Below are 24819 nucleotides of genomic sequence, written 5' to 3'. Positions count from 1 at the left end.
CACTGAAGTTAAAAGAAAAGTTGAAAGTGAATACATCAGGAGAGTTAGAAAAATCCTCAAGTCCAAACTCAATGGCGGGAACACCATACAAGCCATAAACACCTGGGCTATACCTGTTATCAGATACACTGCAGGGATAATAGACTGGACCCAGGCAGAGCTAGAGACTCTGGATCGTAAGACCAGGAAAATCATGACCATCAGTCATGCTCTGCACCCCCGCAGTGATGTCGATAGGATATACCTCCCTCGCAGCTCAGGTGGCAGAGGAATGCTGCAAGTCCATCAAACAGTAGAGGAGGAGAAAAGAGGCCTTGAAGAATATATCAAGGACAGTGAAGAAGATGCACTTCAAATGGTCAAGAACGAGAAACTATTCAACAGCAATGAAACAAAGCAGGCCTACAAGAAAGAATAAGTCAAGAACCGAGCAGAAAAATAGAGAAATAAGCCCCTGCATGGTCAGTATTTGCACAATATAAGTGGAAAATCAGACATCACCAAGACCTGGCAATGGCTTAAGAATGGCAACTTGAAGAAGGAAACAGAGGGTTTAATACTGGCTGCGCAAGAACAGGCACTAAGAACAAATGCAATAAGAGCAAAAGTAGATAAGTCAACAACAAACAGCAAGTGCCGCCTTTGTAAAGAAGCAGATGAAACAGTGGACCACCTAACCAGCTGTTGTAAAAAGATCGCACAGACTGACTACAAACAAAGGCATGACAAGGTAGCAGGGATGATACACTGGAACATCTGCAAAAAATACAAGCTACCTGTAGCCAAAAATTGGTGGAACCATCAAATTGAAAAAGTGGTAGAAAATGAAGATGTAAAAATATTATGGGACTTCTGACTACAAACAGACAAACATCTGCCAAGCAATACACCAGATATCACTGTAGTCGAGAAGAAAGAAAAACAAGTCAAAATAATCGACATAGCAATACCAGGGGATAGCAGAATAGAAGAAAAAGAAATAGAAAAAATCACCAAATACATAGATCTACAAATTGAAATTGAAAGGCTGTGGTAGAAAAAGACCAAAATAATCCTAGTGGTAATTGGCGCCCTGGGTGCAGTTCCAAAAGACCTTGAAGAGCACCTCAACACCATAGGGGCCACAGAAATCACCATCAGCCAATTACAATACGCAGCTTTACTGGGAACAGCCTATATTCTGCGACAATATCTATGACAATAAAATTCTGGCATCCCAGGTCCTTGGGAAGGACTCGATGTCTGGATAAAACAAACCAGTCAATAACACCTGTCTGACTGTGTAAACAAGAAATAATAATAATAATAGAACAGGCCCTGCTGGGAGAGAACCAGCATGGCTTCTGCAAAGGTGAATCTTGCCTCACAAACCTTGTGGAGTTTTTTTGACAGTGTCAACAAGTGTGTGGATAAAGGTGATCCAGTTGACATAGTATACCTGGACTTCCAAAAATATTTCAACAAAGTTCCTCATCAAAGACTCCTAAGAACACTTAGGAGTCATGGGATAAGGGGACAAGTACATGTGTGGATTGCTAACTGGTTGAAAGACAAGAAAAAGGGTAGGTATAAATGGAGAGTTTTCACAATGGAGGGAAGTACGAAGTGTTGTCCTCCCAGGATCTGTACTGGTACTGGTGCTTTTTAATTTATTCATAAATGATCTAGAAGTAGGGGTAAGCAGCGAGGTGGCCATATTTGCGGATGATATCAAACTCTTTAGAGTAGTGAAATCCAAAACAGATTGTGAGGAGTTCCAGAAGTATCTTTCCAAATTGGGTGAGTGGGCGACAAAATGGCAAATGCGTTCAGTGTTGTCAAGTGTAAAGTGATGCACATTAGGACAAAACCCCCAACTTCAAGTATACACTGATGGGATCTGAGCTGTCAGAGACTAACTAGGAGAGGGATCTGGGGGTCATTGTGGACAACTTGGTGAAAATGTCGACTCAGTGTGCAGCAGCTGTGAAAAAGGCCAATTCCCTGCTAGGAATCATTAGGAAGGGGATTGAAAATAAAACTACTAATATTATAATGACTTTATACAAAACTATGGTGAGGCCACACTTGGAGTACTGCGTACAATTCTGGTCACCACATCTTAAAAAGGACATTGTTAAACTGGAAAAGGTGCAGAAGAGGGCAACCAAGATGATCAGGGGCCTAGAGCACCTTTCTTATGAGGGAAGGCTACAACACCTGGAGCTTTTTAGTTTAGAAAAAAGACGACAGCGGGGAGACATGGTAGAGGTCTATAAACTCATGCATGGTGTGGAGAAAGTGGATAGAGAGAAATTCTTCTCCCTCTCCCATAACATTAGAACCAGGGGTCATCCCATGAAATTGATTGCCAGGAAATTTAGGACCAAAAAATGGAAGTACTTTTTCACACAACACATAATCAACTTTTGGAATTCTCTGCCACAAGATGTGGTGACAACCAACAACCTGGATGGCTTTAAGAGGGGCTTGGATAACTTCATGAAGGAGAGGTCTATCAACAGCTAATAGTCGGAGGGCTATAGGAGGCCACCTCCAGCCTCAGAGGCAGCATTCCTCTGAATACCAGTTGCAGGGGAGTAACACCAGGAGAGAGGGCATGCCCTCAACTCTTGCCTGTAGGCTCTCAGTGGCATCTGGTGGGCCACTCAATGAAACAGGATGTTAGACTAGATGGGCAATGGGCCTGATCCAGCAGGGCTGTTCTTATGTGTGGTGGCGTCCAAAACGGCCACCCTTGGGTAAATCAGCAGATCATGTTTTGTCGTGCCTATGTAGCCCAAGGTTCCCACCAAGCCCTGCAGCATGGTAAGAGTCCAGAAACTTTTCCTTTTCTCTGACCATGACTGCTCTGTTCTCCTGTTTCTCTGTGACAGGCCGAATGAAAGGAAGGAAGGTTTGATTTTGTGGTTTTCTCATCACTGAGCAATATGCTTGCTTTGTTATTGCTTGCTGCTATATAACTATCTGGTTTTGCTAGATCCTGGATTGACAAAGGCAGAACTTGGGTGCTTTCCTTCCTTCCTTGAGTTGTGGTTTGGTCTGTTTGTGAGATGGTGTTGTGGCGAGAAATGGACAATGGCAGCTCTGAGTGCGCGCTCTCTCTCTGTGTAATATTTTCTTGGTGATTGTTGTGAGATGAGCTCCATGTCTGGCCTTGAAAGATTAACTTGCTCTGCAACCTGCATCCTGCCTTGCAAGGTGTATTTAGTCAAAACGTGGCTGAAAATGTTGCTGTAGTTGCGCTTATGGCTATGGTTGCTGGCTGCTAAGGGTGCTGCTGTGGCAGCTGTTCTACTGAAGTAAGGAGTCATAATAGTGTGTGAAAGAGCAATTTGTGCCAATGATGTTACTGCAGTGTAGGCACTGTGACTCGTAGAGGATTATGGGTCATCTTTGGTAATTGGTCATCTTTCATCAGAGGTGATTGGTCATCTTTGGAAAGTGTGTTTGGCAACATGTGGTGTTCTGTGTTGGGAGGGACTGTGCGTGCTTCTGTTCTGCAGTGTTTTTCAAGGCAGAGTTGCAAAATTTGTGCACTCTGCTTGTTTTGCTCATAGGGAACAATTGGGGAACTCAAATCAATCCATTGTTCCCCATGGGTAGGTCCTAGGGACACCAAAGTTTGTTGGGTATTATGGCGTGATGGATGCTCCCTACCACACAATCCACAAAAGAAATGGGTAAATGGGTGATTTTTAAAGTTTTTGTTTAACCAAAAAGCTATGAGGTTACTGATGGGTTATTTTTTGAGAAAGTTTTTTTCAAAAATTAAAAATAGCCTGCTTGCCCATTTCTTTTGTGGGTTTGGTGGTACCTCCCAACTCATTTTGGTGTCCCAAGGATCTACTCATGGGGAACAATGGGGTGATTCGAGTTTCCCCTTTGTCCCCTATGGAGAAATCATGATTTTTTGGTGTGAATTTCCATTCGATTCATAGAACCAGCTGACAATGGTCCGCTGGTTTGACAAATCAGTTTGATTTTTTGGTGATTAGATTTAAAGTAGAATTGAATTGCAAAAAAACCACACAAAAAACATTTGTGCACATCTCTAGTTTATATAACTGGGCTATAACTGTGGGCTATGTCAATGGCATAGTTTGTGATGATGTCATTCATACTGATTCAAGATGGCGGACACATGAACATTTGATCTGCAAGTGGGCTAACTTGTGAACCGCTTAACCAATTTGAACCAAATTTGCTACAGCTGTAGGGACACCGCAATGGCATAGTTTGTGATGATGTCATCTACCCCAATCCAAGATGGTGGATGTGTGAATGTTTGAGGCACAAGTGGGCTAACTTATGGACTGTCTAAATGATTTGAACCAAATTGGATACAGTTGTAGTGCGTGACACACAGAGACTCCTCAGTGGTGTAGTTTGTGGTGATGTCATCCACACTGATTCAAGATGGCGGAACCATAAACTTTTGAAGTGCAAGTGAGCTAACTTGTGAACTGCTTACCCCATTTGAACCAAATTTGCAACACCTGTAGGGCCACATAGGGACACCTCAATACTACAGAATGTGACAATGTCATCCACCCCAACACAAAATGGCAGACACGTAAACTTCTGAGGTACAAGCGCACTAACTTTTGGACAGTCTAACCAATTTGAACCAAATTTGCTACAGCTGAATGGAAACATAGGGATGCCCCAATGGTGTAGTTTGTAGTGATGTTACCCACCCCAATCCAAGATGGCAGATGCATAAACATTTGAGGCACAAGTGCACTAACTTGAGGACTGTCTAATGGATTTGAACCAAATTTGGAACAGCTGTAGTGAGTGACACACAGGGAAACCCCAATGGTGCAGTTTGTAATGATGTCATCCACCCCGATCCAAGATGGCAGACACATGAACATTTGAGGTACAGGAGATCTAACTTGTGGACTTCAATTTGCACCAAATTTAGTCCAGATATAGAGACAGTGAAAGGAAAGTAGGCTGATTAGTTCTTACTAAAACAACTTGTTAATATTGTAAACAGCTTTGGGTGCCTTGGTCAAGGCAGAAAGGCAGTGTAAAAATGCATTCAACCAATCAATCAATTTGTGCCAATGGTCTATTACCAAAGGGTAATCTAAACTAGCTGGAGGGCACATGTCTGTGAAACAAATCACAATCTGGATTAGGTTAGTAGCTCAGTTTGCTTTCTCAATATATTTTGCAAATACTGAATAATAATTAATGAGAAGGTCTGTGAGGATGTTTCCTCTTTTTGCCTCCATTTTGAAAGAGAAGTTGCCAATATCATTAATCCCCCACATTCTCATGGTCTCTCCCTTTATTGCCAAGTTCAACTCCAAATGTGCATTTCCATGGCATGAATTCAGCTGAACAGGGTGCCAAGAAACAAGCTAAGATTATGGGTTGTATGTTTAATATGTATTAGACAAGATTTGCTAGCTGTGCCTCAAAAAGATAGAGTTTAAAAATGCGGAGCAGCAATCCCCAAAATGCTCAACAGTGCAGAACTTGAAATGTTTACTTAATCAGTACCAATACAAAAGAACTTATAAAGCATTTTTGCAAGAAATTACAAAGATTCCAGGAATTTAAAAGAAAACAGAAATAGAATACCCTGAAACTTTTTCTTGCTTTTTATGTATCCCACCCTCTCTTCACCATAGCATCTCTGGAGGATAGTGCTCCCAGTAAGTTTTCACTCCTCAAGTTTGCCTTACTCTTATGGATGTTCTCTACCTAGGCCTACATTCTGTGTACTGTATAGTCAGCGGAACATGAGTCAGAACTTTCATAGTGGAGCAGAAGGGTCAAAACATCAAGATATTGTTCCAGTCTATCATGTACAAGTCAATTATGGCACTAACATATAAAGAACAAGAAGTTGATTAGGAAAGTTATGGAATCTTTTCCCCCATCATTTTTTTTTTTAATACAAGAAGAGTTTGGATAAATATCATGCAACCATTTTTTGTTAATGTACCATTTATTTGCCATTCAACGTATCTGAGACAATGTACTAAGTGCATAGGCTGCACACAGTCTTGACTCTCTGGTGGAACCTTGTAATTATGAACTAGTTTTGGAATTCTGCATTTTATGACTATGATCAGGTTTTAGGACCATTAGACACTTAAAATAAATGGCCACAAAAAGTATTGCATCACCTTCTTCTACAACATGGATTAACCAGGATAGAGTTACAGATGAGTAGTGAACAGAATCAAACCCCCTATTTGAGCCCTTGCAGTTGCCACACACAATATCAGTCTTAACTGGGCATAAAGGTAAAGAAATGTTTACATGTATTTAAAAGAGTGTAAAATAATTTGAATTTGAATTATTTGTATGTCTTAGGTACAAAGCAGAACTTGAAAATAAGATTTTGCTGCAGTGCTTAGAATCGCAAATGGTTTTTATTCTGAATAAGTTCTTATTCTGGTTTTTATTCTGAATATTCTGATTTTGCAGTTGCACTCTAGTGATTAGTCCCTAATTTTTTTAAAATAGCAAAGTACTTGAAAACAATACACTGTAATGTGCCTGGTCCAGTGGCGCATCAGTAGAACCTCTGGTAAATCACCTGCTGTGTCCCCCCCTCCATGTTCACAGACCCACATGCAGAAGAGCAAACACATGAGGAGATGGGTCTTATTTGGGCTCCCAAGTGGGTATTTTTATCTGCAAAGACTCAGTGAAAATTTATTACCTAGAATTACTTCTTGATCATTATTATACTGGGAAAAACATGCCACCCTTATGATAGATTATGCACATTTATGTATTATATTATATGTTTCTAATGTGTATTGCATCTTTCTACTTAATCAGGTGCCCAAGGCAAATGATTGCAAACTAAAAATTCGTTAAAACAACTAAGATAAAATCAATCATAAAATAAAACCAAACAGCAGCAAAACCTACAACCAACTCAAAATCAACATCAACTGAAAAAAAAATAATTCACAAATATTACATACATTGCCCTTCATGCTTCTGGAGCATGAAAAATCAGTTTTCGCAAGATGTTCCTTTTGGAGCTTATTCCATTCCCCTCCCCATGTTATATATTCCAAGCAGTGCATCTGACAGGAATTTGAGGCCAGCATAGCTAAACACAATACAATTACATTATACTTACATTGAGGAGAAGTATTGATAACTGGCATACAATTATTTTAAATAAATAGTGGTTTACATTCTCTTCAGGGCTAGGACAATGGAAGTACCCCTGTGGATATGCAAAAAGACTGGAGCTTAAGTGCGCTCCAGTCTCACTCTGCAGCTCTAGTGGAGGTGTAGGGGGAGAGGATGTGATTTTTGCTGCTCTCCTCTCCTTCCTGATTGATTTTTCATGTGCAAAATTCTGTCCCTGAGGGTCATGCCCCCTTAGGAGTGCACATAAACCTTTTGCATCTCTGCAGGGCTACTTCTGTTGTCCTAGCCCTGTGGAGAATGTAAGCCACTATTTGGATAGAGGTACAGGACAGATTTTGGACATTTGCAGTTGAATTATAGCATTGAATAGATATAATTTTAGACAGCAAAGAAGAACAGATTGATTAAAAAAAAGGTGAAAACCCACCATATTCAGGGACCTGGCCAGTTCCCCGTTTCAACAAGAGCCGTACTCTCCTTCCACCAGATTTGATTAGCTCTATTGCTCTGGCATGGGTCATGTCCCTTGTGCTTTCCCCATTAATTTCAATTATTTGATCTCCCACCTGCCAGGTAAACAGAGGGGGAAAAAGATGTCAAGTTAGTCAAAAATCAATGGAATATTTAATTTTGTACACATACACACAGACCCAATATAATAATTCCTGTAATTTACAAATTAGTTTTAATAGCTCTGGATTGCTCCAGAATCAAGTTTGCTCATTCAGTTCAGTTATAGTAGCTACACAACATTAGACTTTTACTACACATTTGCACTTTTACTCAGGATGTTACAGAGAGCAGAACTGTTCTGATTTGTATAGTGAGCAGCTGCAAGTTTTGAAGGTACTCAACATATAAAATAGGCCTTTCCATTCAGAGGTGTTTTCATGAGATTATACAAATGCATGGAGAAAAAAGTACATCAGCGGCTATTCTTGATGACTAGTATGCTTCTGAATACCAGTGATTGGAAGCAGCTGCAGTTGTTGGCTATTTACTATGTTGCCTAAATCTAGGCTTACCCAGGGCACCTGATTGCCCATTGTAGTGTGAAAAACAGGATGCTGAACTAGATGGACCTTTGGTCTGATCCAGCTGGGGGCCTTCTTATTTACTACAACAGTGGGTTAGAGTTTGCTAAGGTCCAATTCTATGAAATAGTCAATTTAGTCCCAATTCTAGAGCTTCTAGCGGTTTAAGTTAAGATATTTTGATATTAGGAAATGGCATCAGTCCCTTAAATGCCTGCTTATTTTATTTATTTATTCATTCATTCATTCATTCATTCATTCATTCAATTTTATACTGCCCTTCCAAACTGGCTCAGGGCGGTTTACAATTAAAAAAACAGAAATCATTAAAAACAATTAAAACAGAAATACAAATATAAACACCAATTTAAAAACATCTTAAAAAACAAACTATCAAAACAATTAAAACCCTGAAAACCAGGTTAGCATTAAAACAATTAAAATGAATTAAAAACCCTGAAAGGCCAGGCCAAACAGATGAGTTTTAAGGGCTCTCTTGAAAGTCATTAAAGAATTAAGATTACGAATTTCTGCTGGGAGTGCATTCCACAGCCCAGGAGCAGCTACAGAGAAGGCTGGCCTCTGAGTCGCCACCAAACTAACTGGTGGTAACTGGAGACAGACCTCCCCAGATGACCTTAATGTACTACTTACAGGCAATAATGGGCCGGATGAAGGATAATAAACTGAAGCTGAATCCAGCTGAAGTGCTCATTGTTGGGGGTCATATTCTGCATTTTGGGTTAGAATTTCCTGTTCTGGATGGGGTTATACACCCCCTAAAAGAACAGGTTCATAGCTGAAGAGTGCTTTTGGATCTGGGTCTCACCCTGGTGCCTCAGGCTGAGGCTGTGGCCAGGAGTGCTTTTTACCAACTTCACCTGTTCCTTGAGGAGAATGACATGAAAACAATGGTGCACCAGCTGATAACTTCCAAGTTGGACTACTGTAATGCGTTCTATGTAGGGCTGCCTTTGTGCATAGTTTGGAAATTTCAGTTACTTCAAAATGCGGCAGCCAGATTGGTCTCTGGGGTATCCTGGAGAGACCACATTATGTCTATTCTTAAACAGTTGCACTGACTGCTGCTATATTTCCAGGCAAAGTACAAAGTGCTGGTTATTACCATTAATGCCGTAAATGGCTTAGGTCTGGGTTACCTGAGAGAGTGCCTTTCTCTACAAGATCCCCACCACTCATTAAGATTATCAGGAGGGAACCATCTTCGGGTGCCTCCAGTTCACTGGGATCAGGCCTTCTTAGTTGCCGCCCCTATGGTTGTGGAATATGTTCCCCATGGATATAAGAGCTGTCTTCCTTGGAGGCCTTCTGGAAAGCCTTAAAGACCTATCTCTTCAGTCTGGCTTTTAATGATATTTATTATTTATTTATTTAAATATTTAATATACTACCCAATTCACAGACTCAGGGTGGTGTACAAATCAAGAACAGCATCCGGGATTAAAAAACAAACTTAAATTAAAGGACAAACACCTGGCAGAAAAGAAATGTCTTCAATAAGGATTTAAAGGTTGAAAGGGAGGAGGCAGACCAAATCTGGGAAGAGAGTTCCAGAGTAGGGGAGCAGCAACAGAGAAAGCCCTTCCATGGGCCCTAGTACCATGGATCAATCTGAGACCAGGGACCAAAAGAAGGGCAACCCGAGAAGATCTCATAGGAAGGGACAGGACTGGCCGGGAGAGGCAATCTGAAGGTAAACAGGTGCTAAAACCTGAAGGGGTTTAGTTTTAATCTTAATTTTAATTAGATCTAATCTGGTTTAAATGTTTCTTGATTTTAATTGTTTTAATATGTCTTTTTGAGTTTAATGTAAACTGTCCTGAGCCACTTCAGGATATAAAAGTTGTGCAATGAACATAAACAAAATAATAGTGCAAATCTAAGCCCATTTAAGCTGCTTTGACTGTCAATGGGAAAGTAACAAGTAACAACTGAAATCAATGAAAATGAAGGGTGCATAACTTTGGTTGGATTGTACATCAGTTTCCTGAAAAATCAGGAGGTAAGGTAAGCAACAACTTCTTTATGTAGTCAAATATATAATAATTCATATACTTGACTGTCAAAGTTCCTTACAGAAAAGTGGATGGGAATCAGCCACATCTCAAATGTTAACTGTCTACTAATGTTACCGGACAGCAAAGGAAGTTTCTAATCTATGACAATGTCAAGTGCCTGTAGTTTATCATGTCATGATGGCATAGTTAGGAGACAGAATACATATCTGTCTCTATGCTATGACTGCATTCATACAATCATGGTGATTCCAATCACGGTGAATCCCTGCTAACTGGGCAAAGAGGCACCTTATAAACACAGTGATTCTCTTTATTTAGCAGGGGCAGAGTAACTGGCTCTATCCACACCCAGCACAGTAATTCCAGTGGCTGTCACTGGTGTCTATCTTATGTTTCTTTTTAGATTGTGAGCCCTTTGGGGACAGGGATCCAACTTATTTATTATTTCTCTATGTAAACCGCTTTGGAAACTTTTGTTGAAAAGTGGTATATAAATACTGGTGGTTGTTAAAGAGTCAACCAAGATCAATCAATCAATCAATCAATCAATATTATGGCCACAGACCAGCAAAAAGTACATTTTAAAACCTAAGTAGGAATAGATTTTACACTGAGCCCTGCAGAACTAATTGTGAGAACCCACAATTTCTGATCTGATCCTGCTTAAATGCAGTTTAGCCACAGCATTTTGATCAGGATTGCTTGCATATTCAGCCCTGCAGTGTAAACAGATCCTGGTTAACTCTGTAACCAGATTGATGTGTAAGTGTTAACACAGCCTATATTAAAACTAAAAAACAACTTTTCCAATAACAGAATGCAATGCCTAAAATTTGATAAAGAATTCTGTGGTATCTGCTGGTTGTAAATATATATACTGTAAATGAAAAGAAAAGGGATTGAATGTCAAATCCTTCAGAAGATGAACATCGATGATGTTCCTGGTGCTGCAAAAACCTAGCATCCATATGTCACTTATGTCGTATACCTGTTATAGCATTGGAGATTCCTCATTTTGGCAAGTGGAGTGGGTACAGAGAGGGTGTCTGAAACCACACACAGGAACAATTCAAACCCTCCCAAGGGATCCCTGCGGGCCAGGCCAGCCTGTGTCAAGGATTGTGGGAACTTTTGCTTTCAGTCCAGGCTTCTCCTCAAGTGCACACATTTCCCCCGCAACAGCAGTAAATAATTTTTCTGACAAGAGTAAATTGCAACATATGAATGAAAATAAAAAGAAACACCATTGGTTGTGCCTGGGTGCTAAACCTGCCCCTGTACCTGGTGCCAGATTTTGTTTTCTCTCTACTATTCTGCAGTTGTAACCTTTCCCCCGCAAGGAACTGAGTAGGACCACTGAGAACTGAACCAACCCCATCATCTCATCCATAAAACCCTGTACTGGGTTTATTTTTGGTGTGTAACGTAACTTGGAAAATTGGTGTCTATATGCCTCGATCAAGATTTGCTTCAAGAGACAGGCAGTAGCTGACATGATTAGGAAAATACAAAGTAATCCTGTTGGAAATGATTAAAGTGTGCTGTCAAGTCAATTTCAATTCCTGGTGCCCACAGAGCCCTGTGGTCTTCATTGGTAGAATACAGGAAGGGTTTACCATTGTCTCCTCCCACACAGTATGAGATGATGCCTTTCAGCATCTTCCTATATCGCTGCTGCCCGATATAGGTCTTTTCCATAGTCTGGAAAACATACCAGTGGGGATTCAAAACGGCAACCTTCTGCTTGTTCGTCAAGCATTTCCCCACTGCACCACTTAAGGCGGATTAGGCAATGCCTAACTCTTCCTTTTAATTTCAGTGGGACAGTTTAATTTCCTTTTAATTTCAATGGGATAGTTAGTCATGCATCAGAGTGTAACAAAGCAGAAACTGAGGCTTGTTAAGTTTATTGAACAGAATTACTAAGGTTTATTACTTAACTATTACCAAATCATGAACAACAGTCCTACTCTGAGTGAAAGATAATCCTAACAGAAAAACAACAATCTCAATTGTCCAGTAAGAAATACAAACTGACCAATCAGTCTACAGAACCAATATTTGACACCAACATTCTAAACTCTACGATGTCTATACACAGATATACCTACAATACATCAGTGGCAAGAACAAAGACAATGCATTTATACATAAATCCCAACATTCCCCATCTCACTGTCTTGTTCCTTAATTTATAAGCCCAACTGTCATCATTTTGAAATTGTTCTCTGGTTAATGGTTTTGTCAGTATGGCTGCAACCATTTCTTCTGAAGCACAATATTTTATAACAATAAGATTTTTCTTGCAATTATCTTACAAAATGAAATTTCACATCAATATGTTTACTCCTCTGTGTAACCTTCTCACTTTGTGACAGAATAATACAACTTTGATTGTCTTCATACGTTATAGTGGGCTTCAATGCAACTACTCCAAAATCTTCTAGAAGTTTGTGCAACAAAATAATCTCTTGACAAGCTTGACAAGATATATACTCAGCTTCGGTTGAAGATAAAGCTATAGTAGATTGTTTCTTGCTTAACCATGAGATTGCTCCTCCTCCATTGCAAAATACATTGCCACTAGTTGACTTTCTGTCATCTCTATCTTCAGCCCAGTTGGCAGCCATGTAACCTACTAACTTGGGTTGCTCACATGCTGGCAGTACTAATTCCAGATCTGCTGTGCCTTTTAAATACTGTGCAATTCTTTTAAGTGCAATTCAGACCTTCTTTGTTGGTGAATTCATTTTCCTACACAATATTCCAGCTTATGCTGCAATATCAGGATGCGATACTGTTGTAATGAACAGTAACTTTCCAATTCCCATTCTGTAGTTTTCATTGCTTTTCAGAGACTCATTGGATTCCTTCTCCTTTAAAAACCCCCACTTCCATTGGAGTACGCATCTCATTTGGCTCTGTTAAACCAGGACTCTAAATAAGGGTTATCATCTTTTGCCTTTGATTGAACTTAAAACTTGCATCATCTTGTCTTTTTATTTGTATCCATTCCAAGTGCTGGCTGCTTGTTTAAGTCCGTATATAACTTTCTGTAATTTATACACAGGATTGATGATTCCTTTACCTAACTCCTCAAAACTCGGAGGCTTCTGCATATATATATCCTCTTTGATATCATCATATAAAAATCCAGTCTTTACATCTAGATGATGCAAATCCATTCCCTTAGATGCAGCAACTGCAAGTAACAGTCTAATTGATGTACTTAACTAGTGATGCAAAGGTCTCTTCATTGTCCTCACCATATTTCTGTGCATATCCCCACAGCAACCAACCTAGCTTTGTATCTTTGAATGTCTCCTTTTTCATCACGCTTAGTGGTAAACATCCATTTGCATCCTATAGCCTTTCCGTTTTCTGGTAACTTTTACAAGTGTCATGTCTTATTCTTATGAAGTGACCCAATCTCTTCCTTAGCAACCTGTAACCACTTATGTGTATCCAAATTGGGTATTCCTTTTATTTGATGCCAACCTAAGGATTCAGGTATTTTCTTCCCTTTTGCCTTAAATGAGAATCTTTTAGGTGGAATCCAGGGATTCCCAGATGTTGTTGACTACAATTCCCATAATCCCGAAGCAAAAATCACTGCAGCTGGGGATTCTGGGAGCTGTAGTCAACAACACCTGTTAGAGGGAACACTGGTGCATCCCTTTATTACTCCTATTTGAACGTCTCACCTCTAATTGTGGTTCAATCACCCCTTCTTGATCAGATCTTTCTGTAATATCAAGACTGATGATTACTTCTTTGTTTTGACATTGTAGTTTTTGTTCAGCTCCTTCACCTGTTGGAAAAACTAAGTTACAATTAGACATTTACTGACATTAGATTCCTGTTTCTCATCAAAGTAAGCAACCCTGCACTTGATAGTGTATGTGGCAGTATCGAGTAGTCTACAATTTTTACTGCCAAATTCATATCCCACAAAAATTCCGTCCTCACTTCTCTAGTCCAATTTCTCCCTCTGCTCCTTGAGGATATACACATATGCTTTACTTCTGAACACTCTGATGTGCTTTAAACTGGGGTTTCTTTCATTCTGCAATTCAAAAAGAGTTAAAACTTTGGTTTTAGTAGATAATCTATTTTGTAGATAAGTTGCTGTCTTAATAGATTTCCACCAGTATTTCACTCCAGTCCTGTGTCAAGTGGCATGCTTCTGCAGATTTCAAGTAAAGTCCTATTTTTCCTCTCAGGTACTCCATCTTGTTCTGCAGTATATTCATGTTTAATTCCCTGTTCCTTTAAATACTGCTCAATGCCCTCCCTGCAATATTTACTACCATTGTCAGTATGCAAATTATTAGGTTTCTTCTAAAATCTGTTAGTGACTCTGCTCACATGCTCTCTGAGTTTCATCAATACTTCACAATACTTCACTTTTCTCTTTCAGGAAATACATAGAGAGAAAATACATCAATAAAAGTCAGAAAACACAAATTTATCTCTGGTGTTTTCATTGGGAAGGTACCACAACCATCACTATGGATTAAGTCCTCCAAATGAGGGAGATGGGCTGATTTTAGGCTTCTGAGCAGGCGCACGCTGTCTCCCTCATTTGGAGGAAGGCGGGGCTGCAGGAAAGCAGTCTTTTGTTGGCTCAGCTGCCTTCTCTCCTCCACAACCTCCTCCCTCCCTTGGTCAGCTGCTGCTGCTGCTAGGGATGTGCAAACAGGTTCGAGGTCGAACAGGTTCAGTTTGACAATTCGGGGTCGAACCGAAACACCCCCCCCCAGTTCGGTCCAACCTCAGATCCCCCCGCTGACGGTTTGGGGGCTTCACAATTTATTTTAATTTAAATTTTTGTAATTACCTTCTCCCCTTTGGGGGAGTTCATTGGGACAGCAGGGTGCGTGTCCACGGAGGTCCCCCTCCCCCCGCCGGCCTCATTTATCACCGCTGTGGTCCATAGAACCCTCTTTTTCGGCCTGTTCAGTCCTTTGTAAGTTAGTGCGGTGGCCATTTTCCCTGCCGCCACACATGCACAAATGGCCTCTGCGAGGCCTGGCATGGTCCAGGCCCTCACAGAGGCCATTTTCGCATTGGGAGCCATTAATTTTTTTTTTTAAGATAGTTATACAGGCTGCAGCAGTGATAAACGAGTCTGGAGGGGGGTAGGGGGAGCCTTCATGGACCCCACCATGGCCTAGAGAAAGCCTCCCAAAGGGGCTAAAGGTAAAACAAACCCTTTAAAAAACCTTTGAACCCCCCCCCCGGACCAAACCAAACTGGAGTGGGGATTCTAAGGGGTGCTGGACTGAACTGGTCCGGTCAGGTTCGAGTCTGGTCCGGACTCAAACTGAACCGGGCCAGCCGGTTCTGTGCATAACCCTAGTTGCTGCTGCTGCTGCGAGATCTTCAGTGTGGTCCCTCACTCACTGGTGATTGGTTTGGATTCAAAGTTGTTGAGCCAGTCCCTCAGTCAGCGTGCCTGCCCCAGCCCAGCCCCTAGCAGCAGCAGACATTCAGCATTTGGGAGGTGGCCCACGCCGCCGCCACTGCCTTTCAAAGTTAAAAACAAACAGATAGGCCAAGTCCCTAGGAGGCCACACCCCTGGCCCCCCTTGCCTCCCCCCAAGTCCCTATCCTGAATTGAGCCAACACAATGTTGGCAACCCTAGACCTGAGTTAGAAAAAAGCAGACTCCTGTGATTGTGTCCATGTGCACTCTATGGTCCTGGATTTCTCTTTGGGCAGCTGTTTTTCTAGTCCCGGGAAAACGTGAGATCTAACGCCTCCCTCGTTTTTCAGCTTTCAGAATTTCAGGGTGAGATGAAGCAAAAATCTGAAACCGCCCCACAGAAGGGAAAAATAAAACAGCTCTCTTTGAAAGGAGGTGTGCAACTCAGATCTATCCATGCTTATGCCCAGTTAAGTCTTTAGGCTTGCCATTTACCAGATTCTTTCTTAACCAAGGAAAATGTAGATTCTGTTTTCGTTTGTTTTCTGGGTGATTTTGTGTGGTGGTGGTGGTGGTAGCTTGTGCTCAGTCCTAGCTTTGTAGACAGGCAACATGTTGAAATGTTTCTCCTGATACACATCTGCATAAATAGTTGTTTTACATCTTTACATTCTTGCAAATTCAGTTGCTTAAATATTGGATCCTTTAGATCAAGGCTGCTCAACTTTGGCCTTGCTGCAGATTTTGGCCTACAACTCCCACAATCCCTGGTTATTGGCCACTGTGGCTGGGGATTATGGGAATTGTAGTCCAAAAACAGTTGGGGGGGGGCTAAGTTGAACAGGCCTGCTTTAGATTTGGAGGGGGGAGTGAGGAAAGAAATAATATGTGGGATGAGAATATATTAAGTTGTAGGCTTGTGCACAAAACATTTTGGAGGCCATTATAGAGTCCTCCGAAACGTTTTGGCCACGGGGGCTGTTTCAGTGTTCTAGAGGCGGTGGGTATTCTCTTAAGGGAGGAGGAGGGTGCCCTTACCCCTCCCGCCGCATTTCCCCTACCGGCGCTCCATTGTAGCAAAGCCCCTTGGGGTGGCAGCATACCTCCCTGCCGCCCCATTGCACTCATCGGTCGGAAGTGGCCAGAAGTACCAGGTACGTGTGCACCTGTCACGTGCGTGCGAGGTGCCCCCGCATGCCCAGTACTTCTGGCCACTTCCGGCCGATGAGTGCGATGGGGCAGCAGGGAAGTACGCTGCCGCCCCAAGGGGCTTTGCTACAATGGAGCGCCGGTGGGGGAAATGCGGCGGGAGTGGTAAGAGCACCCTCCCCCGCCCTTAAGGGAACACCCCCGCTGCCTCTGGAATGGTACCGGGCACATCCCTATTAAGTTGCATGTTGAAATGTTTCTACTAATGCATATTTGTATAAATATATTTGCTTTACTTCTTTACATTCTTGTGAGTTCAGTTGCTGTTTGTGCCCTCAATAACCCACATTTTAAAAATGTGTGTGTGTGTGTGTGTGTGTGTGTGTGTGTGTGTGTGTGTGTAGGGGGATTATGTTTAACTTGCAGGGGTGCAGGGGGGGAGGACAAAAGGCCTTCAGGTCCAAGTTTCAAAATTACCTAGGAACACCTCTGAGGATGATGGAAGTTGTAGACCAGTAACTTTTATTTTTATATACTTAAATATTGGAGAATGGCTGTCAGTAAACACTGGTTCAGTTTAGTGGGGTTCTAGTAGTGTTCCATGGGGTTGGTTCTCTTCCTGCCCCTATTCATTAGTGTAATCTTTGTCCTGATGTGCAAGAGAGAGACTTTATGTACAGAATGTACAATTGCATGGCTGATGCTCTGGGGGTGGGTGGGCAGCCTTGGCTCTTCAGCTGTTGCCATATAATCTGGCCCACCCCCACTTTTGTGACCCCCCCCACCCCACCCAGAGCTTTTGGCTGGCTACAGGCATGGTAAGAAATACAAACTGATGATCTACAGAACTGATGATTGATACAAATATTCTAAACTCTACCACAAGCCTATACTTAGAGATACCTACAATAAATCGGTATGGCAAGAACAAAGTCAATGTATATACACATAAATCCCTACAGCTCAGTCATACAGAGAGAGAGACAGACAGGGAGATGTTGATATTTAAGAAAATTTAGGAAGGAAGATGGCGTTAAGATGGACTTCTCATTCTCTCTTTCTTTGACTGCAATATAATTCATACTTAGGAAGGTCACAAAGTACTTCTCTCAAGCTATAAAAGGAAAGGAAAGATCATGCCTTTGAGTCAGTGTCGACTCCTGGCGACCACAGAGCCCTATGTTCTTCTTTGGTAGAATACAGGAGGGGTTTACAATTGCCTCCTCCCATGCAGTATGAGATGATGCCTTTCAACACCTTCTTAGAGTGCTGCTGCCCGATATAGGTGTTTCCCATAGTCTGGGAAACAGACCAGCAGGGATTCAAATTAACAAACCTCTTGCTCTCTAGGTAAGTCACTTCCCCGCTGAGCCATTAGGTGGCTCTTCATGCTATAAAGGATCCTTTATTCCTGACTGCAACTTTGGTGTTGTCTGTTTTGACAAACATGTAGAAGCTACTCTCTAAGAATGAATACAATCAAGCTCTACAGATAAGAACAGACAATGTAACACAGCAACTCCCTAAACCCCATAGCTGCCAGTTTTCCTGCCTATTGATGGGCCAGGAATTATCACTGGGTTATCACTCAATCAAAGAAGTTGGGTCTCAACAGTACAACAATCTGCCTGTCAATATTTTTCAACTAGAGAAAACAAATTCATTCTGCTGGGACATTTGACTATTGCAGCACAGAAGGTGTGACCAAGGTGTGATTTTGTAAACAAGGTAAAGCTGCTGGAGAGCAGGACACATGGATGGGCAGATTAAACAAACACATTCATCAACACTAGAGCTGCACACCTGATCTATAATAACTCAGCCTATCAGTAGCACAGAGAGCTTTCTCAACATGGGAGGCACCTGAATTATGGTCCATATGCATGTAGTTTTTACAGAGAGACTATGAAACAGCTTACAAGAAGGAACTATTACTGAAATAGTTCACAATAAAGGAAAGCCACATGGACACATTGGTGCCATGTACTGATGCTGTCCCATATATCATGCTTGAAAAGCAACGGCTTCCATATAACATTCCATAAGAGTCTGAAAGTGCCTGCTTGCTGTGGTCTTTTTTTTAGTGTAACTGCTCGGGTTCAGTTTGAATGTTATGGCCCTCACATGGAGGCCACCAACACATTGCTTCCATGTGGTAGTGCTGAACTACAACTCCCAATAAATTGTAGCTGGGGATGATGGGAGTTGAATTTCAGCAACAGCTGGAGGAAGCCTGGTTGGGAACCACTGGGTTACAGTGTTGGCCTGTACTGGGGGATATCCAAGCTGAAATCCCTGTTCAGCCAAGAATCTTGCTGGGTGACTCTGGGATAGTCACTTATCCCTCAGCCTAACCTACCTCGCAGGGTTGTTGTGGGGATAAACATAACCATGTACACCACTCTGGGCTCCTTGGAGGAAGAGCAGGAAATAAACGTAAAAAACCTCAATTCCTTTTAGCTTCAGAAGACTGAAGTACCCAAAGCAGAGCTTCATTTGATAAACTCATCATAAACAAATGTTCCTGCAATAAGCATAATGTTCAAACGTTGTTTGTGTAACAATGCACTGGAACAGCTGTTGGTAACAACAGGAATATGTATCTGCATAAATATGAATCTAGAGTTCAGTAGGACAATATCAGCTGAAACCTGAGCACTGTGACCAAAGTGGTTTGAAGATCCAGAGGCTTCACATCATTGTCATGTGACCTTCCAGCCTATGGATTATCAGTTCACATACATCCTAACTACATTATCATAGAATGCTGAGAAAAGTGTAATCAGCCTAGCTATAGGAAAACTTCACAGAAAGTGTCAGATAGTGTCATAAGGTTTCAGGGGCAAAATGTAGCCAGCGATGCAGAGATCTGGGCTGATATTAAGGGTATCTCGACAGTTACCTGCATGCCTGAGAAGAGGAAGCACAAGCACAACCACCCAGAGAACTTGCATTCTGGATGGTATAAAAATGTGATAAATAAATAACAAATAATGTAAGCCATGCTTCCTGTTTTTGTGCAGCTTGTCTAATATTCAGAAGAGAACTTGTCTTGATGCCCAAGCTGTGTCCACTGAATAATAGGCAAAGCTACTCATAGTCAACACAAAATAAACAGAATATAGTGTTTCTTCAGAATGCAGTGTCTCCGATATGCACACCAGTAAATAATCTTCATTTGTCTGACGCATTGTAAGTTACATATTAATTACGTTTTCTGTAGACTTATGGAACCAGCAGAGTGAATTGCTTAGAAGAAAGACTCATTTCAGTTCAGCTTAATTCAGATTCTCCAGCCGTGCACTAGAACAACTGAGCTATGAAATTGGGCGGCCTGTTTTGTGACAATAATGAGGAGATAATATTCCTAGGGAACATTTAAGTGACATGATTATTGATAGGTTAATTACAAATAAAATTGTAAAGCTTTAAAAAACCATTAAAATAAAGAGTCTCGGATGTATGCCACATTTATACAGACTTCTTGAATCACTTCTGTTTAGCAGGTAAATCATTAATACCCCTCCTACCATACTACTTCCAATTAGATCACGAAACATCTATTGATTTTCTTTGACATATCAGGCCTTCAAAGACAAGCATGTTTGTATTGATTCTTCAGGAGTCTAGAATGCTGGTTACCTTACAGTTATGCCTACACACAGGCTTTGCATATTTTTGGTTTGGCACTGTAGCACTACATGAGAAATGCCAGAAGTATTCTTAACACAAGTAGATATATGCAGCTTAGGAGTCTGCACTGACATGGTACACCTGATTGTACATCTGCATAAAGTGTAGTGGCCCCTCTGTTACTATATTGTTGTTTTTTGTTGCTAAAATTGTGTTTAAGTGGTGTTGCAGATCAATAGGAGATAGCACAAACTAAAGACCTGGAGCATAAAATCTGACCCCTATCACCACCTATATGTGGATGTGCTCCCCCTGGATTATTTTCTTGGCTGATCAGGATGTTTGCTAAAATGCCAAATATCTCAGCATTGCTGCAGCATCATACACACACATACATACATAAGCCTCCTTGAGACATTGTTAAAAAGCCCCACTTGTAGCTGTACCCAATGGGGAGAAGGGAAAGGAAGTCCCATCCCTACTGCGTCACTCACCCATGCGCCCCACCACTCACAGTTACATCACGGTCTGTCTGAAGAGTCCTCCCTATGAGGATGGGCACATCCATGATTGCGAGAATGGATTGATCCACCCTCGCAATCACAGATGTGCCCGCCATCACAGGGAGGGTTTACACAGTGTAAAAACGATATACAGATTATTGTGTTACATGCTGCAAAATACATAACATAATCACAAGTAATAATCCACACACTGAGTTCACCTTTTTCTTTATATAAAAGTACTTCTGTGTAGAAGAAGTGTGATGTGTGAAGTAGATCTAGAGGAGGACATGCTAGAAAACATGATTAAGATCTATGAACTGAAGTTGAAGGAAACCTCAGGAACAGAGAGGAAAAGATGGGCTCAGAGCTGTGGTGGGGTCAGTGGGAAATCACAGATATTAATTGGAGCATGTGATTACTTGTGATAAATGTAGGTCACGAGATGTGTTTAGTGTGTTAGTAAATATTTTTGGTCTAGGTGCATGGTTGGCTGATGAAGTTTCAAAGCAATTATGGTAGCCTAACTTAAAGCAAGTCGCCTGCTGTGTCATTCTTGAATGAGAAAACCTCTGCCAACAAAAAACTCATTTCAGGTGCACCGCTTCCCTGCTGCAACAGAAATGAATGTAATTGCATTCATAGGCTTTCAACCTATGTTAAGCGGGGAAATTTAATGGTAAAAAAGCCCCCAATGATTGTGTACAAAGGGCACTGCTGTCTGTCATCTTCTTAATGCATTTCATAATTAAACCTCTTGAAAGAGACTAATTACCCGGTGGAAAGAGACATCTCCTGTTTATGCCTGCATTGTTGTTTCCAAATCAACTGTTCAGTATTTTATTCCCCCCACCCCCCACTCTTTCTGCTGATAGAAAGAAACAGCATGGGAAGGTCTGCATTGTGAAAAGTTTCCTCACAGCATGGGGCCTCCTCCTCTCTCCCTGATTTACAACTCCTACCCTGGTGCAACTTAACTAATTATAGCAACTCTCAGAACAGCAAGCAGATTTAGAACTCTGGCTGATGTAACACAAAGATGGTGGGTTACAATGGCCGTGTGCTGAGAAGTCACTGCCTTAAAACACTCGCAGACCTGCTGTTTGGTTCAAATTTGAACTACCTACCTGAAATGGTTCTGTGCACACTCCTAATTTGTACATGGAACTGTAGTAAAAAAAAAACAGTTGTTGATATGTATATTGCCCATATACATATATATATTGGCCCTATCCACCCCAGCCCAGTACCTCCAGTGACTCTTGCTGTCTTTATGTTTCTTTTTATATTGTGAGCCCTTTGGGGACAGAAATCCATCTTATTTTTATTTATTATTTCTCTGTGTAAACCACCCTGAGCCACTCAAATCAAATAAAAACAAACAAACAAATATGAGATCTTGAAAGAGTCAGACCCCTCTTCTTGGAGTTATGGGATGAGAGAAAGAGTAAATATAAAGATAATTATCTTGGGCTGTTATTTCATTTGATTGCTTAACATATTATATTATGATATACAAATAAATAAGAGAAATAAGAGAGTTAAAGAGATCTATGCTAGATTAGGGACATAAATCGAATGTGTTATTTAAATATGTAACAGAATGTGCATTCAGGTTTAGATACCATCTGCCATATGTATTGTTTTCAGTAGGATCACATTCAAATTCTCAACCCCACCCCTATTCATGTGTAGATGAACTTCTTTTCAGCATTAACAGAACAGGATCTGGGTGAGAATATTACATTACACTGTTCTTATACACTGCTGCTTAGTTGGTATATTTCTCTTCCTTCTGCTTTGCCTGGTGGAAGCTGCTATTATTTCATGATGTTGGCATTAAATTCTTATCATGTTTATTTTCGTAAAAAGGTTTTGTTTTTTGGGAGATACTGAATTCAATTGGATCGATCCCATACGGCTGATCAGTATTAATAATTGTGCTGCTGTAGTGGAGTTGAGGTTGAGGAATGATGCCTTGCTTAAAACCCCAAATTTTTGTGGTGATGCATATGCCCTCTGCTTATGTGCGGAGGTCATGCAAATAACCTCTGTGCATCCTGGAACCAGGCTGCTGCTGACCCACACTACTGAGGGAGAGTGCCAGCAGGGCTTAGAGGAGCCACCGCCACAGAAGCTGGTAAGATGTTCTCTCGCCACCCCCCTTCCCCTACAACACTTTTCAAGGATTCTCCCACCCCTTTGCTTGTAAAGGGAAAGCCTCACCAGATTCCCTTTAACAAGTATAGCACTCAAACTCAAACTGGTCCATATCGGATCGAGCCTGGTCTAGTCAAATCTACACCAGCTGCTTTTTTGGCGGGGGGCGGTTAAACCAGGCCGGTTCAAATCAAAACTGGTTCTATTCAAACCAGTTCTGAACACTCCTAGGACAAATGCTATCTATAGAACACCACAATGAATTTATTCTGTACAGCCAACACTGAGATATTGTTATGTTATCATGCTGCTCTTCTTCCAAGGAGCTTAGGGCAATATATATGGATTCCCCCCACCTGCATTTGTCTTCTCAACAATCCTATAAAGCAGGCTAGGCTAAAAGATGTTGATTGGATTGTCCCAAGGTCACTAGTGAGCTCCATGGCTGAATAGGTATTTGAATCCAGATCTTTCTGGTCCCAGTCTGATACTCTATCCACTATACTGCATTAGCTCTCAATATATACAATATTATTTTATATATAAAACAATAACTATGCACCTTTTTAAGAACAGACAATAAGCTCACTTTAAAAAATACTTTTTGCCTTATGTGTTACTTTGTTATCCTGCAACCTCATGCATGCATTTAATTAGCATGATAAACAAAGAGCTTTTTAAAACTGTTGTTCAGAATGGGAGAGGGTTAAGACCAGAGATATCTATGTCAAATGAATAAGATAGAGTTGCACAGCACAATTTAATATGCTATTGCCTACGTATAGGAGACCCTTGTTATTCGTGGTTTCTCCATCCGTGATTTTGGTTATCCATGGTTGGGTCATAGAGACCCAGTTTCTTTAATTGCATGGCAGAAATAGGGCTATTTTTGCCTATCCACAGTAGGGATGTGCATGGGTCCGGACTGGTCCGGACCGGCACCGAGGGGGGGGTCTACCTTTAAGGGTGGGGGGTTGGAACTTACCCCTCCCGCCGCTCTTCCCCCTCCGGCGCTGCAGTTTAAAATGAAGTTTTTGGGGCGGCAGCATTCCTCGCTGCCGCCCCTGCCACTATCATTGCCTGGAAGTCCCCGTAAGACATGCGCATGTGGTGGCGCGCGCGCCGCCACGCACACATGCATGGTGGTCTTACGGGGACTTCCAGGCAACGACGGGGGCAGGGGCGGCAGCGAGGAACGCTGCCACCCCAAAAACTTCATTTTAAACTGCAGCGCCGGAGGGGGAAGAGCGGCGGGAGGGGTAAGTTCCAACCCCCCCGCCCTTAAAGGTAGACCCCTCCCCCTCGGTGCCGGACCGCCAGACCGGTCCGGAGGCCTCCAACATGACCTCCGGACTGGTTCGTGTACATCCCTAATCCACAGTTCTTAAGTCATTTTCTGGCTCTTTTCTCAACACCCCCCAAAATGAAGGAGAATAGGAGAATTTGAGAATTGGGGGGATGATGCTTAAGGGCTAGAGATCAAGGTATCATGCTTATTTCTGCTCCCCCGCATTCTGGAAATTTTTAGCACATTTCAGAGTACATAGGAACCTAACCTCCCCAATCCCATAGGGTTAATATCTTTATTTGCTGTTTCGGTATCTGCGTCAATAGGCCAGAACAGAACCCTGCAAATATAGAGGGGTTCCTGTATTTCTTGTCTAGTCTGCCTTTCAACCAAATAAAATGTCTAGTCTGCTTTTCAGCCAAAATAGTCTTCAAGTAGGGACGTG

At 41.6% G+C, this 24819-nt stretch overlaps 1 protein-coding gene and 1 long non-coding RNA gene across 23 annotated transcripts in view; one reads left to right on the top strand and one right to left on the bottom strand.

Annotated features, from left to right (window-relative positions):
* Positions 1-24819, bottom strand: part of MAGI2 (membrane associated guanylate kinase, WW and PDZ domain containing 2) — a 953479-nt gene that overhangs the window by 24823 nt on the left and 903837 nt on the right. For all 22 annotated transcript variants that reach the window (XM_053251285.1, XM_053251284.1, XM_053251283.1 and 19 more), the window contains one exon: positions 7568-7706. In XM_053251285.1, coding sequence (XP_053107260.1) covers positions 7568-7706 — 139 coding nt within the window. The remainder of the gene's footprint in view (positions 1-7567; positions 7707-24819) is intronic.
* Positions 15199-20261, top strand: LOC128325656 (uncharacterized). Its single transcript, XR_008307538.1, has 3 exons — positions 15199-15415; positions 15992-16110; positions 20014-20261. It is a non-coding gene; the product is annotated as an uncharacterized LOC128325656 (long non-coding RNA).

The sequence above is a fragment of the Hemicordylus capensis genome, chromosome 5, assembly GCF_027244095.1.
Source record: "Hemicordylus capensis ecotype Gifberg chromosome 5, rHemCap1.1.pri, whole genome shotgun sequence".
Taxonomy (NCBI): domain Eukaryota; kingdom Metazoa; phylum Chordata; class Lepidosauria; order Squamata; family Cordylidae; genus Hemicordylus; species Hemicordylus capensis.
Note: the sequence above shows the minus strand (reverse complement) of the source record. Positions and strands in the feature narration are given on the sequence as shown.